Source organism: Stegastes partitus, unplaced genomic scaffold (genome assembly GCF_000690725.1).
Source record: "Stegastes partitus isolate 25-593 unplaced genomic scaffold, Stegastes_partitus-1.0.2 Scaffold650, whole genome shotgun sequence".
NCBI classification, from domain to species: Eukaryota; Metazoa; Chordata; class Actinopteri; family Pomacentridae; genus Stegastes; species Stegastes partitus.
In genome coordinates, this window is record NW_007578381.1 from 224953 (window position 1) to 244928 (window position 19976).

Here is a 19976-nt window from a genome sequence, read left to right on the forward strand (position 1 = left end):
TTCTTTCTTGGGGTCAAATGGACCCTGAAAGATCTTGTACGTATGGCAACATGAAAGTCCTGAACAGGGTTCACTGTGAAATTGAAAGAGAAAATAATTCTGTTTTGTCAACGTGACTTCACAGAAACAAATGACACAAATGTGGTCAAAAACCACTGTCTTTAAAAGAAAAGAAAAAGAAAAGAAAAAGAGGAACGAATTCATGTAAAAGAAGTGATAGACGTGACGTAAAGTTTGCAACTCAAAGGCTGTCATTTGACAGAAAATGCCCAAATAGGGGCAACATTTGGAAGACTATATACACACTGCAATTTAGAGAAGTAGTCAGACTCAGTCTTAATTGCGAAGAGACACTGCATTGCTCTACACTGAGCATTTTCCACATTTCCATATTGCTTGTTAGGAGAAAGATTCTTCTAAGCCTGAAGGTGGCTCTGGCGAATTCAGTCAGTTTTACTCGCAACAACCAAACCGGGACCAGCCGTATTCTGCAGCTCGTGTAGGACGCTGTAAGTACAAATTTTGAGTAAAGTTAAAAAGGGGCTTTTTAAATTCAATTATCGTATCACTTTATAATTTAACAGACTGTTGCTGCTGTTACCTAAAAAGTGCATCCTGTCATTGGTAGTAACCTTACAGCAATGTGAAAGGGTTTAAAAGCAACATATCCAACATCCTTTCCTCAGTAAAGACAAAGATAGTGTGTTTAGGCCCGAAGGCTCCATTGATTGCTTTAGAAGTCTAAAAAAAATCAACACTTCCTTCATAGAATAAGAGGATTTGCAGCTTAACTTAACTTCCAATTAACAACACTTAAGAAGATGCTGTCAGACAAGTTAGTGCAGGAAATGGCAAGGTGAAGGTGGAGAAGGCTTAATGAAGAATCCTGTAGATTAATCCTTCAAATTTACAATCATGCATCACTTCATGCACCGTGATCAGATGGAATAGATATGTCAGTAAAAATATGCGTGAAGGGTTAAAAGGTTAAAGGTTAAAATGGAATATGAGATTGTACACACATCACATGAAACCACAGCTTCTTCATACTGTTAGAGCAGCTGGTTCCAGCCTGATCAAATGTAAGTTTCATTTTTAGACTTTAATAGGATGTTAGACCCATGTTTAAATGACATTTGGTGACTACAAACGAAACTAGTCTACTGTGTGAGAGCTGGTCGATAATTATGTCTGTTATTACAGTAGCTCTCCCAGGTTTTGTTTGGTTTGTAGCTTCTTTCCTCGCTGTAAATGCAAATGAGACGGATATTAGAGGCTCCAGTACCCTCAGCCGACTGTGTTTACTGTTTCCACTGTACAGATAGTGGCTGCACCTGCTCATGGCCGCACTCCCTGCTCACGCTAACAGCAACTCCTCCAATAAATCCACCATGGTGAGTCTTGTTCTTACACTTACAGTATGTATATTGTGCTGAATGTGGTTAGCGCTGGACTTTTGAATGTGTTCCTGGAAGTTGTTGTTCAAGTCTAATGTTTGAATCATTCCTTCCCCTCCCTCTTTTTACACTTGTTTTGTCCTGTTCTCGTCTTTGTTTCGTTTCTCCTGTTTTTGCCAGGCGCCCAACTGTCCAGATGTGGTTGGTGGGCTGGCCAAGTATTACCTGTCACCGTCTTACGGAATTGAGTTCAGCATCGGTTTCCCTGGCAACCTTTTGGTTGTACTCGGCTACGTCTTTTGTTTGCCGGAGTGGCAGAGCTACAATATTTACCTTTTCAACTTGGCAGTCTCCGATCTTATTTTCCTCTGCACACTGCCACGCCTCTCCTACCTCTACGCAAATAACCAATCAGAAAACAGTCCCTATGCTTGCGTTATCAACCGCTATGTCCTGCATGTCAATCTTTACTCTTCCATCCTGTTTATGGTTTGGCTCAGCATGGACCGCTTCCTGGTCATAAAACACCCAACGAGGAATCACTACCTGCTGAGGCGACGAACAGCCCAGATCGTGACGGGGTTGAGCTGGCTGGCTGTCAATGTGGAAGTTGCCCCAATGATAGCGCTGATGATCCAGGACCTGCAGAGACACAATATGACTCGCTGCATGGATTTTGCCAGCCTAGAAGGAGATATCAGTGTACTGGGCTACAGCTTGGGGCTAACCGTGACTGGTTACATTCTCCCTCTGGTTGGACTTTGTGTTTTTTCCCACCAAATTGCACATCTGCTCCGTGCCCAGGACAGAGCCCTACAGCGCAGGACATCACCGTACAAGCGGCCTCTCAGGGTTGCCGTGTCAGCTGCAGTCATGTTTCTGGTTCTCTACACCCCCTACCATGTGCTGAGAAATGTCAGAATAGCATCTTTGCAACCCTGGGCAGGGCTGCCGTCGTGTACAAAGATGTACATAGAGAGCATGTACATTTTGTCCAGACCGTTGGCCTTCTTGCACAGTGTCATCAACCCTGTTTTCTACTTCCTTATGGGTGACAAATTCAGAGAACTCCTACTTTCTAATCTCAGAAAGCTAATCAGAAAGACAGAGCGGCAAAGAGAGCAAGCCTGACGAAAGGTACCACTGGATTCCTGCATATACAAAAGCATACATCAGCGTAACATTTATACATGAGTCAGCTCTAACTTTACATAGTGATGCTTTGCTGTATTTTTTTGCTTTAATTCCTAATATTTTTATAATTTATTTAATAATAATTTCCCACCTAAAAATAGATGTAATATTGTCCAGTAATATTAATACTACATTACAGCTTTGTCTTAGAAGAACATATTTGAAAAGCCTACTAATGATATTGACGTGCACTTTGTTTCCGTTACCATGTCCACACGTATATAAGGTTAGAAGGAGATAAAACATGTCCATGAAGTGGAATAAGATAAAACTACATTTCATTTTAAGCAGCTTACTTGAATGTTGTTTTTATTTGTGTCTGTTGAAAAATAATTTGGAACTGGATAAACATGGGAAGGCATGTTTTATCACTTTTACTGATATTTTGGGGGATGTTTGTACATTACAGCCAATATTATACCGTGCCAGTTTTTTTAAAGCAATGAAATATATCTTGACTAATAACAATCGTCTGCTCTCATATGACTTTAAAGTGCAAAGTGACTTTTCTTCTTTCACTGTGTATCAATAACTTTTGATTTTGATTGTTCGTCTTCTGAACCTCAAGCACTTTCTGTTTTTAATTGTTTATTTATTTTTTGCTCAATTTTACTCACTGTGGGCTCAGCTTTTGCTGCGAAAGTCCTGCACCTCTGGACAAGACATAGCGAGAACTCAAAAATGTCTTTTATGCAGTATGACACAGTTACAAGGCCTCGAATCATTAAAAAGCAAAAACAGAAAAAAATAGTTACATTTCCTTGATTGTTAATTTTACAAAAAAAAATGAAAAAATAAAATTAACATACAAAAATCTTTTCTAAGTGTCCACAGGTGCTACAGACACTGGAGAAAACGTGGGTCTAGATACTTAAAATATTTTACCACGTATATGTTTAATTAGTTGTCATACTTGTTATACCTGCTCTGTGCAAACACAGCCTGCAGTTCAGCCCAGTTCAGCTGAAAAGCTGAAAGTTTTTGCCATGTGACTGTTGGTCGCAGGACAAAACGTTATTAAAACAGTTTTGTTCCTGTCGCTGTCACTGAGCTCAATAAGAAGCAGTGACATTTGCACTTTATTTTATTCTACTTGTTTTGTTTCTTAGCTCTATCTATCATTGTGACTTTTAAATTAAATTTTATGTTTTTATCCTGTTTTTTTTTTTTCTCCAGAGATTGCTTTTATTTCCCTAAGATGTTTTATTGTGTTTCATTTTTATTTATCTTGATCTTATTTATTTTGTCTCATCTTTTTCTTCCTTGTTGTTATATTGACGAATGGCAGAATACTGAGCACTTTTTTTTTTGTCTCGTCTTTTTTTTGTCTTGTCACTCGATCAAGTACCTGCCTGTTAGGTTTAATGTGTATTTTGTTATGGAATGCCAAAATGCTGTCGTTTGTTTTCTGCAAAACAAATCTACCCACGGGTATTAATAAAGTAACCTTTAACTCTAAACCTTGAACCTTGAACCTTTACAATTGCACTGAGGAGCGCAGACTTTGATGAAATAATCATGATTTATGGCTTGGAATGAATATACACGTATATTGTCAGCTCCTGTTCACATTGCTAATGGTCCATTTATGACCCAAGACTCACATGCCTTGAGGTGTGAATGGTTGTGAAACTTTCAGGTCAGTGATGATTCAAGATGGTGAAACTTTCTGGGGAGATCTCCAGACTGCATTACAATCCTTCTACTGTTGCCGGAAGGAGTCTACAACTGGTGGTTCCAGTTTGACATACACGACTTTGTCTCTCCAACATCTGCCCTGTTTTCCTGAATGTGAGCATACCTGTGCCTTTTCTTTTTGATGCAGGCGGACTGCTGAGTTTTGAGAACTCTGTGTTGAATCGTATGCTTGCCGAGTGCTCATTCAGTCTCCCCTACATACAGGTCTATGCACTCCATGTTACATTGGACTGCATATACAATGTGCCCTTAGTCATATGAGTTGGGGTGACAACCTGTGTGTGACTCCCTATCAGTCATTCAGAAGCAAAAAAAAAAAAAAAAGCCCCTTAAATGAGAGGTGAAACGTTAACCTAGAGAAGTGCAGCGACCTTCTACTTTAGCTCTTACTATGACTTGCATGACTAACTCTGCACAGATATTTTTCCACATTTGAAAAATTCTACGGTTCAGATGACGGAAAAGCTTTTTTTTGTTGTTTAGTTTCTTCACTGTATTTCCTTTCAGCACATAAATAGCTTTGGGCGTTAATTCCTTTTTTCTATAAAGTTAATTTACTTTTCTTTTATATGGTTAACTGAAACCTTCTTGTATGTTGCAATAATATTCAGATCGATTTCTACAGCTGGAATTATTCAGAAGTCTCTCAGGAAAGCCTTTTTTCAAATTAGACCCCAATGTCGTTTTCCATCAACATGGAATGTTTTGTGTCAGTCATGCCCTCCACCTCTGGCTCCACCAAGTGGCATCCTTTCTTCCCCTTTTCTTCTTCCTTCCTTTCCTTGTTCCTAGGTGGGCATGCCCTGGCAGGTGTGTGTGGTGTGGACAGGTGCAGTGAATCAGCCGGTTACCCGAGTGTCTTCACCTGTGGTGGGGCATGGTTTCCAACCTATGACTCACCTCTGCTCTCCATAAAAGCAGACTTCAAACCACGACAGACCGTAAACTATCCTTCTGTTAGTTGATCTCTGGCTCTGATCTATTCTGCTCTATTCACCGTGCTTTGAGTCCTGTTTAACCTCCGTTCTGTCTCTGCCACAGCTGGACCCACCCCGCCGGTCCTGGAAATCTGGTCAGCCCCTACATTCTGATCTCTGCTGTGCATCTGGCTTCTCCCTGGAAAATCTCCCGGATCATACTCACCTGGTCACTGCACCTGTCTGCCATCTCCACATCTTGCCCACCGTCCCCTTCTCTGGTGTCCACTAGTCAGTAGGCCTTCAGTCTCCTTTCTACCCTCCCAGTTTGGTGGTACCAAGTTCAGGTTGCGTACTATCTTGTTTAGTTAATACTAATGCTTGTCGTAAAATCTGTTTTTTGTTGTATTAGTCTGCCTTGCCCCTAGGCATCGGCATAGAGTTCCTGACTGTGTTCCTGCTTCCTGTACAAATTGTAAACATATATTTGCTTTATTCGTCTGTCTCTGCCGTGTCTGTCTGAGTCTCTGAGTCTGTTCCGTGACAGTGTCTCAGTTTGTGCACCTGATTCTGATCTGTTCAGAGTAGTTCAACCAAAAAAAAAAATCTGTTTCCTTGATCTGACAACATCTGTGGTAGTGTCCTGTCCTACAGGTTGGAAAAACTATGTTCAATGTACTTCTGTTAATGGTGCATTGTTGATTATAGCAGTTCCACTCAAAACTGGGCTTGTGTGCTTGTTTGTTAGGTAGCACCAAGGTTCAAAAAGTCCTAAATTAAACCGGTTAAAAAAACAGAGCTAATTTAGTGGAAAAGCCGCATCAGTGACATTTGTTGAATACTAAGTCTCCGAATCCCCAGTAAACACATTTAACTTCACGTGGCTTTCACACAACAGACAGGCTCTCTTTCCATCATGACAAATTACACCACACTCGATCCATTGTTTGATTTGGATTGGAATCTCTGCTAGAATAAGCAATGATGAAATACTAAGTCAAGTTCTTTGTGTGTATTTCAAATTTCATAATAAAAACCAAAGGAGTGCTATTGAGATGGAGCCAACAAGACAAAGAAAGATTAAAAGTGAGGACAAACAAAATCTGAAACTTGATATTATATTATTATAAGGTTATGTCCTCATATGTTAAAGCTTTGAAAATACTGCACCAAGGTCACGAAGGCAAAAAGGGCATTGAAGGATACATGGTCTTTATACAGGTTTTAGGATGATTGCTGTGTGTCAAATGTATGGTCTCATAATAAATTAGCGACATAAGTCTGACAGTCAAAATGCATAAATAAATCTGGTTTCACTGACTTTAGCCGTAAAACTTTAAGTATTTGAGCTTCAAAAACTATGATTCATTGAATGAACAATGGTGCGCTAAACCGAAGAAAATCTTGTTTACACACAGTGCATATTTGTATGAGTTATGCGTACATTCTTACTGACTTTCCTGTGCGTGACCAGAGTACTGGTGCACAGTCTACACTGCGTGTAGGTATAATCCGTACACAACTACTACATATAACAGATTCAAGGAATCGTTTGCCATAATCCATTTCACGTTTCTGTTATTAGCCTGCCATTGCAGAGAAGGAATTTGGGAACAGGATGTATTTTTCATCCACAGAGGGATGAATAAGTGCATATACATGTACAGTATGTGCATGCATACAAGGCCAGGATAAAGAACAAAATGAGCAGGATAGTGTAGCACATAAATATTCCACTCTACACTCTGGAGGCATGAGGTGTTTTATTTAATGTGTCCTGATGAACAAGGTCGCTCTATTTGAATCAACCTTTTGTATAAATGGTTTATTCACACTCGTGTGTCATCCTCTCTGAGTAGAAGTGTGTAGGTGTGTGTAGTGATAGATTTGACGGTATATTTGTGAACACAGATGATTTGCAGATCAACTCCCTCAGCTGTATGAATCCTCAACAAATCCAACAAGGATGCTAAGTGGATTGAGTGAGTCTGAATCAGTCTATACAGAATATCCCTCTCTATGTGTAATGTGCTGTACCATCATGTACCAAAACAGAAAACTTCTGCTCATCTTCCCAATAACGCCTCTCTCTCCTTACATGATATGTGGTTGCACACAAAATATAAATAATCAGTGGTAGTGAACAATCAAGTCATTTTATTGTCAGATAATATTAAAATTAAAAATGATGCAAATCACATGTTCTCAAAGAAGAAAACCTAGCCATAAATAGAAATAGTCACATTTACAATGAAGAATGTAGAAGTGTTTAAACAGAAGAACCAGGGTTCTCTGTAAAGCTTGTTTAAAAAGTTTACCTTAATGTGACAGCATGCTGTCTTTGTAATAATGGAAAACCAGCAAAAGAAAAAAACAAAAACATTCAAACACATAGATGCTTAAAAGAAGGGAAATTAACTGTAGCTCTTTTTGAACAGTAAAGCTTCCAGAGCAGTGTTGATCAGATGATTATGATTTCTTTTAGATAGCTGTCCCGTGTGCTGAAAGGTCAAAGGGCCCAGATGTCCCCTTCTGACAAAAACAAAGGAGATACACAGTAGTGACAAGTCAATGGTTTGAAGCCACATCACATGATAGTTGGGCCTCTGAGGAAAAAATGCAACATCAGAAGTCAGGGACTAAAGGTTCACTGAGATACAGACAGAGCCTTAAATACACAAACAAGAGATATGTATACAGCCATACAGTGCCAGCCATATATTCACGTGCCTACGCAATTTTCCATACTAATAATTTTCCTATTAAACTGGCACTTGGTCTTGCACTGGCAACTTCTTCTAACAGCACCGACCTTTATGTCATTGCCTACTGCACATCTTTTTCACAAAGGCAGGTATCTAATGGAAGCAATACTCGCTTGTTATTGTTAACATGATAAAAGTCAAATTTATGATACAGTGACCATTATTTTTGTTCCCAAATGAGAGCACTTTTTGGGTTGCCACATATAAAGCTGTTTCCTCACATTAACACACTATAATAAAATGATGCTCGAAAAAAGAAAGGGGGTAATGACACACCCACATACATACCCCAATAAATCGCACCGTAGGAAATCTGAGACTTCAAAAAATGTTTCCAAAAATTCCCTCGTAAAAAGAATCCCTCTCTTTAACATGGTGCTACATCACACTCAGCTGTGAAGAACCACAAAATGCATGTGAAGCATGTTTGTTTGTTGCAGCCTGGTCTTTAGTGAACAGTGTAAATACCAGTATCCTGTGTGGAATGTGGACTATCAACTCCATTGCTTGTAGCTCAGACGTGGACCTTTTACAAGCAACAAAGACTGACATGTTTCTGCGGAGAGCAAAAAAAAAAAAAGGGGTAGATGCTCTTAGATAATAAAAAGATCATTTTTTTAATGTGAGGAAGATGCCATTCATTCACCTGTCTAAATGATATACTTTTAGTGTGTGTCACATTTGTATGGGATACAAAGCTAAAGTCGTTCCCTTGTGTAAAACCTGCTGCCATATTCAACAGAATACTATTAAACATTCTTTGACGTTGGGTCAAAAACCATTACACAAAAGTTCTGGTTTTGCGAAAACAGCAAAACAATCTTAGGTTTCAGTATGAGCTGCACTCACTCATAAATGTTAACTTTGGCCAACAGGACCGTTGTGAAAATCCTTTCCTGCTTTGCCAAGACTTACACTGGATTCTTTAAACCCCTAATGGGATGGTTCAGTGGTTCATTTTTCAGTGCTATGCTTTACCTACTAATAGTACTGATATTGATGCAATGGACATAAGACCAATAAGCAAGTCCTGTGGTGGGAAGCGATAATACAGAGCATCATACCAGGCCAGCAACCGAGCTAAAAAACAATCAACCTTCCAACTTTTGTAATAGTCCACAGTTTGATTTTTACTCAAGTACTGTGCTGGCTGAACTAAACACAATGTTACTAATGTATTGTGTAATGGTGTTATGTGTGTTGTTGTTTTGTACTCAAACCAATTTACATGGAAAAAAAATATTCAACATTCAATATTCAATATATCAACTATTCTTTCAAAATCCCCTTTCCTACTTGTATCTAATGTGGTAAAATGCATGAGTGGAAAAAGAGATTAAATCATATTTTTCCTCAATGTATTTACACAAAAAAAAAACATGATCAAAGAAAAAGAAACACACTACAAAAAGTTAAACATCTGATGGGAAAAACTTACACCCAACCAAACAGTGATGCATGGTGTGGAAAAATCTGGAATAACTACTGGTAGTCAACAGTTTTTACAAATTTTCCTTGAGCCATTTTATATAGTTGTCTCCCATGCGATGTGCAATCAGGAAGTCAGTTGGCCACATAGTGAACATCATCGCTCCGTGAAATCCGCTGTCATAGTGTTCATGCGTCACCTCAACGCCAGCAGCACGGAGCCGTGTGACATACATGATCCCATCATCTCGGAGAACATCATACTCACATGTCAGAATGTAGGCCTTGGGCAGAGAGCGTAAGGCCGTGTCTGGAACCAGCAGGGGTGATGCCCTCGGGTCAGCAAAAGATCGAGATGGTCCATCCATTCCAACTGCCTCACCTCCAACTCCCTGCAGCACAGCAGGAGCACTATAGTTGTATTTCCTATGATATGTCTCTGGCAGGAATGCGCTCCAGTTGACAAACTTCAGCAGGCTGGAAGACTCAGGGTTGTTGTGTGTGTTGGCCATCATGGCTCTGAAGAGGGCCTTGTTGCTAGTGAAGTACTCACTCCAGAAACGCACCATAAGAGTGCGCGGCAGAATGGGCATGTCCTGATTCTGCTGATAGGATGGTGTGTTAAGGTCCAGAGCCTGCAGCACGGGGTAGATGAGTGCTTGGGCCTTAAACTGAATCTGTCCAGGTTCTTTTTGTAACTGCAAAGACAGACAGAGATTGGTATCTGTTTAAAGAAAATTGTCACGTATGAGCATTTCTCAATCAGGTGATATTTGAAGTTTTTGAAATAAACAGCATCATCTGATCCTATGTACCAGTCATGGTTGTTTACAGGAACAGTTGCATCACTCAGTGTTCCCTTTTTGTCTTTCTCTTCAATAACCCATTGAAACCTCTGCAGTTAAACGAATGCAAATAAATATAATGATGCACAGCAACTTTCTATGCCTGTAAAAGGTCTATTACAGAGTTAACTTGTGGATAGAGTCAGAGTTATTGGGACAGTAGGACAGCCGTCCTCAACAAGTTAATAAGCCAAAACAGAATCTTTAACATATTTTCTAATTGTTTGTCAAACGCACATATAAAAGGATACTTATGAAGGTCTAAACAAAACAGAAAAAGCAGGACTGCTATCTGTATAAATTAGGAACATTAATATAGGAACAACTGAACCTGTCCTTCTACAACACTGCCACTCCAATACTAAAGGGGGTAATGCGTAGTAGTAGAATGCAATATGTTCATCTGCACCAGAAGCTGCAGGAAAGTTATCTTTGAGCTAACAACAGTTCTGTGGGTTAATTGCCTCTCTTGAGAGCTGCTTTGGCTGACCCTGTGGGAAATCTGATAAAGAAAAGAAAAGGCATACAAAATTTTGGGGGGAACCACATTCCATGTAGGTGGACTGTCATGGTGTCACTGTGGTGCTCTGGGTTTCTGGCTGGAAATAAGCAGAGTGCTTTCTACCAGCTTGACACCTTACATGTAATGTCAATATTATTGCTAGAAAATGTACGAATCGGGTGCCCAGGGACATGGTTTCTACTCCAGAATCCCTGTAACCTGGAAATACAGCACACTGAGGGATCGACTTCCCTTGATGGTGCACTACCAGAGGTTCTCTAACAGTGATGGTGAAGGCCACAAAAGCACTGCATGTGTTGGCTGGGATGCTGCGCTTTACATTCGGCTGATTTAAAAGCTCAACTGTTTTAGGCAGTTTGTCAGCTGTAAAGTGTTCCAAGTGACGCACCAAGAATGAGCCATACAATTGAAGTTGTCAAGATCTAATACATCTGGGATGCTGCCTCTGGGAGAGGTACATGGGAAGAATATTAGTAGTAACTATAGGTCACACAGGCTCACAGAGGAGTGAGGCTCACCGCACTGATATGCACACCCTGAGTAATAGATTCTTGTGGGAAAGTTTTGTTTTTCTTTCAGAGATTAAAAGGAAGCACTATGCATATTAGCATAGTACTGCCACAACTTATCTTTAAGCACACAAAACTAACTTCCTCTTTCACTTAATATCACTGGCCAGCATCTGTTTGCATCATTCATTTATGTGTTGTTTTCTTGTTTATTTCCCAGACATAGTTGTTTATACTGTCACCAAGGTGAAATCAGTCTGTTTCCTGAGTTCTTCTACATGTTCGTTACATTGTGGGCTTCCATATGTGACACCACCTTCTAGTGAACATACATGGAACACGTATATCCAGACAATTCCTACATGTAAAGTGCTTAAAGAAAGTATTCATCTCCCTTGGAAGTTTTCTCCTATATTACTTTTCAAGACTTTTGTTTTCGAGGTGCCGTTATAGCTAGGATTACTGAGTCACCAGTCCTACAGGTGTCTATAGTCACTTAAGAAACATTCAATGCACTAAGATGATCTCCATTTCACTAACTGTGTGACTTCTAGCACCAACTGGCTGCAGCTGTGTCGAATTAGATAAGTCATTTTAATGGGGCGAATATTTATGCAATTGCTCATTTTATATTTTTTAATAACTGACATTACTTTGAAGAAATGTGCTTTCACTTTGACATTAACGTTTCTCTTTTTTTTTTTTTAATTCCAGTCAAAAAAGCTCAATTAACTCAACCTTGACTCATTAGTGGAAAGCAATAAATGGGGGAAACTTACTAGGGGGGTGAAGACTTTTATGGGTACTGTATGTAAGAAACACACGTGAAGATGTCAGAGCAACACCCACGTAGATGCTGTGCAGAGAACATTTCCAGCTGTGGACTTCCATTACCCAAAGCTGCCGTACCTATAGAGCTCTGTGCTCTGTGATGAACCAGTGGCCCAGCTTGACAGTCATTCTTTTCTGCACTCAGACAAAAATGTTATGTTTCTCTGAGTTCCTTTTCTGCTGTGCCATTGTAGATTTTTCTCTAAAGAATCTGAGGAACAGGAAGCACAGGACTTCATCCTCACTATAGCTGGCATTTGTCTTCCTTGCCAGGAGCAGGAGGCTGCTGCTGCAGGGTGAATATGATGAGAAGAAAAGTGATGCAGAGTCCTGTAAAGCCATTCTAGGCTCTATAGGTTGATATTACAGCTGCTAAAAAAAAAGAAAAAGAAAAAAGCCCTGGAAGATTTGCAAGACTGCTGACTTTACGAGGCTAGCTTTCCCGATTCATCCTAGCTCACTGTATGAATGCATATATCAGTGTAGAGCCAAAGTCATTACAATGCATGCATTTTTTGGACACAGTGAATAGTGTTTTCAACTCAACTGTTTTATTATCATATTTGTATTCAGTAAAACACAGACTTGTCATTCAGTGTTTGTACTGTGTGTGAACTGTACTAAAGGTGGGGGATAGTATCTGACAATCTATCCACAACCTAAATCTAGATCACTATTGCAAAATTAAATTCCAAAGAGATTACCTTGAGAACTCCTCGCTTTGCGCAGGCTTATTCTCTGAGTCCTCATTTTATCTGTTCATGTACCTGTTGCCCATCGCCCTGCTGTAAGTTTTGACTTTTTCTTTCTTTTTCATGATCTTTCATGGTTCTTGTGCGAGATAAAAGGAAAGTCCCTTAAATGGGAACAAAAATATTTACAATTTTCTTTTCCAATAATGTGACAACTACCTTTCCTCAGAGCAAGTGTACGTGACCTCGTCTTAATTCTTCTTTTACTTTGTATTTCCCCTTTTTCACCAGCTGTAATTTCAAACTGTCAGTTGTCTTTGCACTGATATGATGAGTAGAAGCTTGACTGTTGTGTTATCCACCCATTTAATATAAACAACTATAGGAGCTTAGTTCAGCTTTATGACTTGGCATAGTGTGTGCGCTTCATTTTAATGCTATGGGTTTTTATAGCTCCCCCTCACAGCATGACAGTACTATTTATCAAATATTGGCTCCTTGATCTCGTTTCATGTCACCTCCTCATAATGTCCTCATATGTGAAAAATAGAGCTGAAACCACAAAGGAAAAAATTTATTCAGTACCTGCTGGGAGACTGCAGCTGCCAGGTTCCCCCCAGCACTATCCCCAGCCACAGCAATGCGTCCTGGGTCCACAGAGTACTGGGCCAGCACCCCCTTCTGGAGGAAGTGTTTGACCACACGGTAAACGTCCTCATAAGGGACGGGGAAGTGGTGAGCAGGCGCAAGGCGGTACCTGAAAAATCAGGATGCTGCAGATTAAAGCTGAAGGATAAATAAACATGATCTTTGAAGGCCATGTGTACAGACATTTTAAACCAGGGAAAATATAGATGATAACATTTTCAGTGGGATAATAGGAAGCAATCTGCTATCTGGAACCCAAATGTCACACATGGCTGACCCTGAGACTGGCATGCTGTAAGTCCTCATTGAATCCCTTGCAGAATGCAGGCAGGAATTCAAATTAGACAGATAAGATAAGACTGCCGGCAGCAAAAACCCATGTAATGGATGGACTTGTTCAAATACTGTATGTCAACAAGCACCAGCAACTTATATATCCAAAATGAAAGCATAACTTAATGTTCAAGTACAAGATCTTTCATCTAAATGTTTGAGTGAAAAGCTGAAAATGTGACTAGTGAATTAGAGGATAGAAAGAGTCTTGGCAAAATAAAGTTAGAGTACTTTACAGAGACAGCGCTAGAGCTAGACGTGCCAAAGAACAACAGTGAATGTAGTTGTGACAGGGAAAGGCCCAAATGAAAACTTGTTAGTTTCACTCTACTGCATCATCACTTCAATCTAGCCTGTGACTAATGAGGGAGGACAGGCACATTTGATAACAGAAAATTATGTGTGAGAGACAGAGAAAAGAGTGGTGAAACAGTGGTTTTTAACCATCAATAATACAATGATAACAGGAAATTTGTAGCTAAAAATGGGCTGTTTTATATGCTGTACTCCTACAATATCTATATCATCTTCTTTATGGGCCAGTTAGCATTTTTACACAGCAGTTTGTGAAGTATATTAGAATAGCTGCATATTAGTGCCTATAAAATATGAAATACTTACTCTACAGAGAGAACCACTGCACCAAGCTCAGTGACAGTGTTTCTGGCCAGAAGATCATATGGACTCATCCCTGCATAGACAGTAAAAGAGGAACACAGCTTAGAAAAGGGATTCTAAAGCAAAACAAGGTACCTCAATAATCGATCCATCTGTTCCCGACATTGCACATCACCTTACATGACAGCAACACTAAGGTATGAGAGATAAATCCGCCATGTAGCCTGGCGGTACTTCGGGGGGGAAAAAAATCCAGGTTACTGTGATTGTTACAACCAACAGATTGCAAGACCAGCATGAGATGTGTCAAACTGCATGTCATGTCTTTATGTTTTGGATTAGCAAAGGGTTCCCACCCTCTGAGGTCCCCACGGCTCCAGCAGACGGTGTGTTATTTCCTCAGGAATCTGTGAACGATGTGTGTTTGTGTGAGTTTGTTTAGTATGTATGACCCTGTCATAACAGCTGCCATTGGGAGTCAATAGAAAGCCCCAAAGTCATTTGTCATATTAACAAAACTGTGAATTTTCATAGTACTTTCTCAGAGTAATAGTGGGATTACTGTTGAAATATGACAAGAAAATATATTACCCAACCATTAATCTTCCAAATCATTCGCGAAAGTGTCATAGCTCAGTGTGGTGAAGGAGAAGATAGCCCAACCCATGAACTTACGGGAACTCCCCAGACACCAGCCTCCACCATGGAGGTATATGACGGCTCTCCTGAGCTCAGCGTCACCACTCCGGTGCTTTGGCTGGTACAGTAACACTTCTACTCCATCGAACTTTTCTTCTGTCACCTTGACATGCTCGTCAGACACAGGTACTACTTTTTCTGCCAGAGTAATGAAGTACATTACTCCCATGTAGTCCTTTAGTCCAAGTAATTCACTAAGATCTGCCTGGAAATAGAAACAGACAGACAAGATAAGACAGAAACAGACACATTGCTGAATATGCCAGCATTTGTTAAACCCAAACTATCAGTATTATCTCTTCTACATACAATAAAGATACTGGTAGCCAGTTTATAGTCTGTAAACACTACCCCTTAAAATTCAAAATAGAAAGGTTTAAAATGTAAAAATATGTGCTGTGTTAAAGAGGGACAAGGGGAAAGTAGCAGTCACATGGATGCTTGTAAAATGTCAAGAGTGCTCGAAAAATGTTTGCTTTGTGTAGTTATAACAAAATGATATGTCATAAAAGCAAGAGTGGTACTTCTTTATGACTGCTGAGGCAAGCAGTCAGCGGCTAGCATGAGGCTTATCAGCTGATGCTCTTCTACTGTGCCCACAACAAACTCATCAGAGTCATTCAGTCCCTGTTCTCTGTACCGTCAGGCGGTCATATCAGTGTAAAAGATAAACACTGGCACATTTCACGACTAATAATTTATTAGGGGTATTAATAACAGCATAGTTAGAGGAAATCCTATTAATAAATAAAAAACATTCTGAATTTGTGTAGCAGGTAAACATTTAGCTCGATAACTGAGGCTGAAATAAAATGTCTAAATGTACAATGCATTTGATGTTACAGAATGAGAAACAAATATCTTTGTAATTTTTCATGCTAAAATCATATTCCAAAAAGAATCCATGTTTTGAACTTAGTTCTCCTTACCTCTCATATAATATGTGTTCAGTCTGAAATATTTGATACACACAAAGTATGTTCAGCATCATCCTTTCAAGTGTTGTTGAATGGACTAAGTAAGGTGCTGGGAAATAAATCCATTGCTCATTGTGTTACAATTGGCCATCATGAAATTAGAAATATGTATTCAAACCGTGTTTTAAGCCCACAGAGAGTCACAGTGGTGATACGACAGTGAGCTATAGTAAACCACGGCAGTCTAACGCTCATAAACAGTTTCCTTAATAGGGTCTATTATTAGAACAGGTGAGCAGGACTATACAACACATGGATTAGCTTCTGACATAATCTGGTGTAACCGATATGTATATCTACATCAGCAAAAAAACAATAAACGTTTAACCTACTCTGAAAAAAAAACAACTAAATGCATTTTTTCACATTTTGTTAATTAACATATAACGAAATAAGAAAAATATATATAAAGTAATCTAAACATTGTGTGTGCACACACTCACAATAGGAGAGAGCTCATATTACATGTTATTATTTCCATAGTGACAATCCGTATCAGCAGATCTAAAATCTGAAAATAGGTGACAAGAATATAGTTATGTTTATTCCTTACCAGGTGGCTGAGACTTCTGAAGAAAGAGTTGGTCAGCATGAGTTTCCATCTCTCCTCTATCTCCTCGGGAATGGGCTCGTAAATGTAATAAGCGCTAAAAGAGCAGAGGGCGACGGTTAAAATGATGCTTCCCAACCTCATTTTACAAAGTGCGTCCCCGGCCGGCCGCTGACTGCAGGGTGCGAACACAAACGGGGCTGCTAGTAGAGCGTGCTAACAAGTCGCTCCGATGCGCGACAAAACCTGGACAAAACTCAGTTTCAGATCCGGACGAGCTAAATATCACGGCACGTGGTTGGTGTCATTTGATGGTTGTCGGTTTGCATATTCGGAGCTTTTCCTCGCTGCTCGTGCGCGCCCCGTAATGCATGTCTGTCTCGTGGAGCAGCAGAATTAATTGAAGTGTCAGTGATATGGAGACAGGAGCGCGCACGCTCTGTGCTCACGAGGCTGCACCGTCCCAACGCAAATTCCTCAGGTGCCTCCTAATCTTGTGCAGCTCCACCAGGACGCGCGTCAAAACTTTGTGCCACCGATGCACAAATATCACAGCAGCATGCGTTCAACTGTGCACGCAGTCTCCCCCAAAGTTTCGGCGTAAAATCCATCTAACAGTGTGCACCGCTGCGCCTTTACTTGGTGAAGTTGTTCCAGATTCTTGCAGCTCTGGCACCACACTCAGTTGTGCTGACCCACAGTTCCTCCTGTTAGTCGCGGGTATAAATTATCCAAGTTGACTTATAGCGAGAGGAACTCTCAGTATCCCCGTGACTGATAAGTCTGTGGTATCTTCCTGTAGTGCAGCGAAATGGGCCTATCTGTGGTTGCAAGGCAGCTTAAGCTAATTATATTAATGGTGACAGTGGCAGATCAGATGTCTCCTTTCTTGGCAGGACTGGCTGTAAAAGCAATATGACCCTGTGATGCACTCACGTTTTGAAATGCTGCGGTAGAAACTGATTTAGTCCTGCAGGACTTGTCAAAGCAGTTGTAAGTACATGATATTAGGTCTCTTTCATGTTTTCAGAAAGCGGGGTTATAAAATGAGTAACTTAAACTTTTAGTGAAGAGTTACAATGCTGGAGGTCACGAGCTAAATGACATTGGTTTGGGAAACAGTTAAACAGGTCTACACAGGTGTAAGTCTCATATTTCAAGCAGATTTTTAAGTGTCACAGGGACAGCTTAGGCCAGTAGGTATGAGTAAACCACATCCTTGTCAGAGAGCTCAGAAGGGGAAGCTTCTTAGGGAAAATGTATACACGTGGTGTATTCTCATATGACAGGCTGATGACAATGTATTCACAAAGATTTACTTTGGTGCAGACTACTTGATACCTGAGGGAAAGTACTTTGGTACTTTACTACAGGGCCATTTCACTCTGTCAGAAAGAACAAAGAACAAAGTAGAAGGCTGCACTCAAGGAAACACTTTAAAGATGAAAGAGGGATAAAATGTCTTCAGAGAACTTAAGCCATTTATGTGTGTGGATAGAAAAGAAACCCAGAGATATATAAGGTGAAAGCTCTTGTAGTGTTATTTCACATTTCCTGGTTTGAAAGTGAATCAGTTTGAACTGCATGTTGTGCACTAGTAGGATTTCTCAGCAGGCATCATCTCAGAAACCTCAGACACATGCCTCCACGTGACTTTGTGTTAACCTCCGTGATATGATCTTTTCAAACTTTCTCTTAGTCAAGTTGGAATTTGTAATTGGCTGGTGTTTAGGAGCAGGCAAGTGTCTCCTTCCATCAGCCATCGAACTTTATTGAGATGCAATCTGCAGGATTCAGGGCGTGACAGAGGGTGAAAGCCTCTGTGAGACTGCTCACTGCTGAGCAGTGGAATACTAAATCTCTTCTCTGAATACAAAATCACACTTCAGACACTCAGGGATTCTCCCTGGAATTCCCTCCCTCCTTTTCGCCTCCAACCACTGGCCTCCACTCAGCTTCTAAGGGAGACCACCTCAGTTCGCTAGTAAATCTTTTATGGAGCTCTCTTCACTCTTTGCGTCTTGTCAGTGGGGAGGACGGGTGTCAGAGGATGAGTGGGTGGGGATGTGGTCTTCATCTACGTAGAGCCATGCTGTGCTGTGCTATGCCACGTGGCTGCCCAACATCCTGCTGCATGTGGGGGAAGCTCAAGCAGATGTGAAAATGTCTAAAAGAGTCAAACAAGGAGTTTGAGTACTGAAGCGTGTGAATAAGTGTTCATGCGTTAAAGTGTGTGCTTGCCTGTGTAAACTCATGTCAGCCCACATACATACATGCCTATGACTGTGTGTGTGCACAAAGACAGGCCACATCTCATTCCGTCACGCATGCACATTCTTGAGATTAACACATCTACAGAGGCGCATCAAATTCTTATAATTAAGGAACTCAATCCAGAGCTCCCCTGCCAATGATGAGTATGTGCGGCAAACTTTTTAACTTTTTAATTTGCAGAGCCCCTGCTGAGGCAAAGCAGCTGGGCTGCATGACAAGAGGCATTTGAAGGCACTCAATTCTGAGTTAAGGCTGAGATGAGTGGAAGGAACATTTTTTTGATATAATAATCAAGAAATGGGTTTGGGTGCTTTGCTTACTTCAGCCAATTGATGTCAGACATAACTAAATTCAAAAGCGTATTCCATCCTCAGCAAAAGAAAAGAAAAAAAAAAAAGACAGAAAAACATATACATAAATGCAAACATCCAGCCAACAAACTCTCTGCCAGTTTTCATGATCTTCAAAAGTAGTTTTTAGAGAAAACTTTAATCTTCACTTATGGAGTATCTTTAAAACTTACAAAACAGGCCTGTTGGTAGAGATTTATCTCATGGATGGATGTTATTTTAGTTTGTAACAGTTTGTCATGTTATTTCTTCAAAAAATTGTAAATGTTGCAAAAGTAAAACTATTGATTCTCTACTGTGTTTTTGAATCATGAAACAATATCAATGAGTATTTTTAAGCTGGGGCTGCAAGGTGGCGCAGTTGGTAGCACTGTTGCCTCGCAGCAAGAAGGTCACTGGTTTGTGTCCCGGTGGAGTTTGCATGTTCTCCCTGTGCAGCGTGGGTTCTCTTCGGGTTCTCTGGCTTCCTCCCACAAGTCCAAAAACATGTTGAGGTTAACTGGTGATTCTAAATTTTTCGTAGGTATAAATGTGAGTGTGCTCTTCTGTCTCTCTGTGTAGCCCTGTGATAGACTGGTGACCTGTCTAGGGTGTCCCCTGCCTTCGCCCAGAGTCAGCTGGGATAGACTCCAGCCCCCAGCGACCCTAGTGATGATTAAGCGGTGTATAGATAATAGATAGATGGATGGATGGATTTTTAAACTGGACTGTCATTCGGTTTACAAGTG

At 40.4% G+C, this 19976-nt stretch overlaps 2 protein-coding genes across 3 annotated transcripts; one reads left to right on the forward strand and one right to left on the reverse strand.

The window, feature by feature from the left end:
* The first annotated feature begins 334 nt into the window (after window positions 1-334).
* Window positions 335-3195, forward strand: LOC103363292 (succinate receptor 1-like). The gene is made up of 3 exons (XM_008289984.1): window positions 335-509; window positions 1322-1394; window positions 1578-3195. Exons 2-3 carry the CDS (start codon window positions 1341-1343, stop codon window positions 2526-2528), a joined length of 1005 nt encoding a protein of 334 aa, XP_008288206.1. The 5' UTR covers window positions 335-509; window positions 1322-1340; the 3' UTR covers window positions 2529-3195.
* Window positions 3196-7343: 4148 nt separating this feature from the next.
* LOC103363293 (arylacetamide deacetylase-like) lies at window positions 7344-16989 on the reverse strand. 2 transcript variants are annotated; one of them, XM_008289986.1, is made up of 6 exons: window positions 16628-16989; window positions 15074-15302; window positions 14402-14471; window positions 13385-13556; window positions 9668-10097; window positions 7344-7738 (listed from the first exon to the last, which is right to left on the reverse strand). In XM_008289986.1, coding segments are annotated over exons 1-6 (1044 nt in total). In that variant the 5' UTR covers window positions 16769-16989; the 3' UTR covers window positions 7344-7736. The 2 variants fall into 2 exon arrangements, with proteins under 2 accessions (XP_008288208.1, XP_008288207.1); XM_008289985.1 differs by having other exon boundaries at window positions 7344-10097.
* Window positions 16990-19976: the final 2987 nt, after the last annotated feature.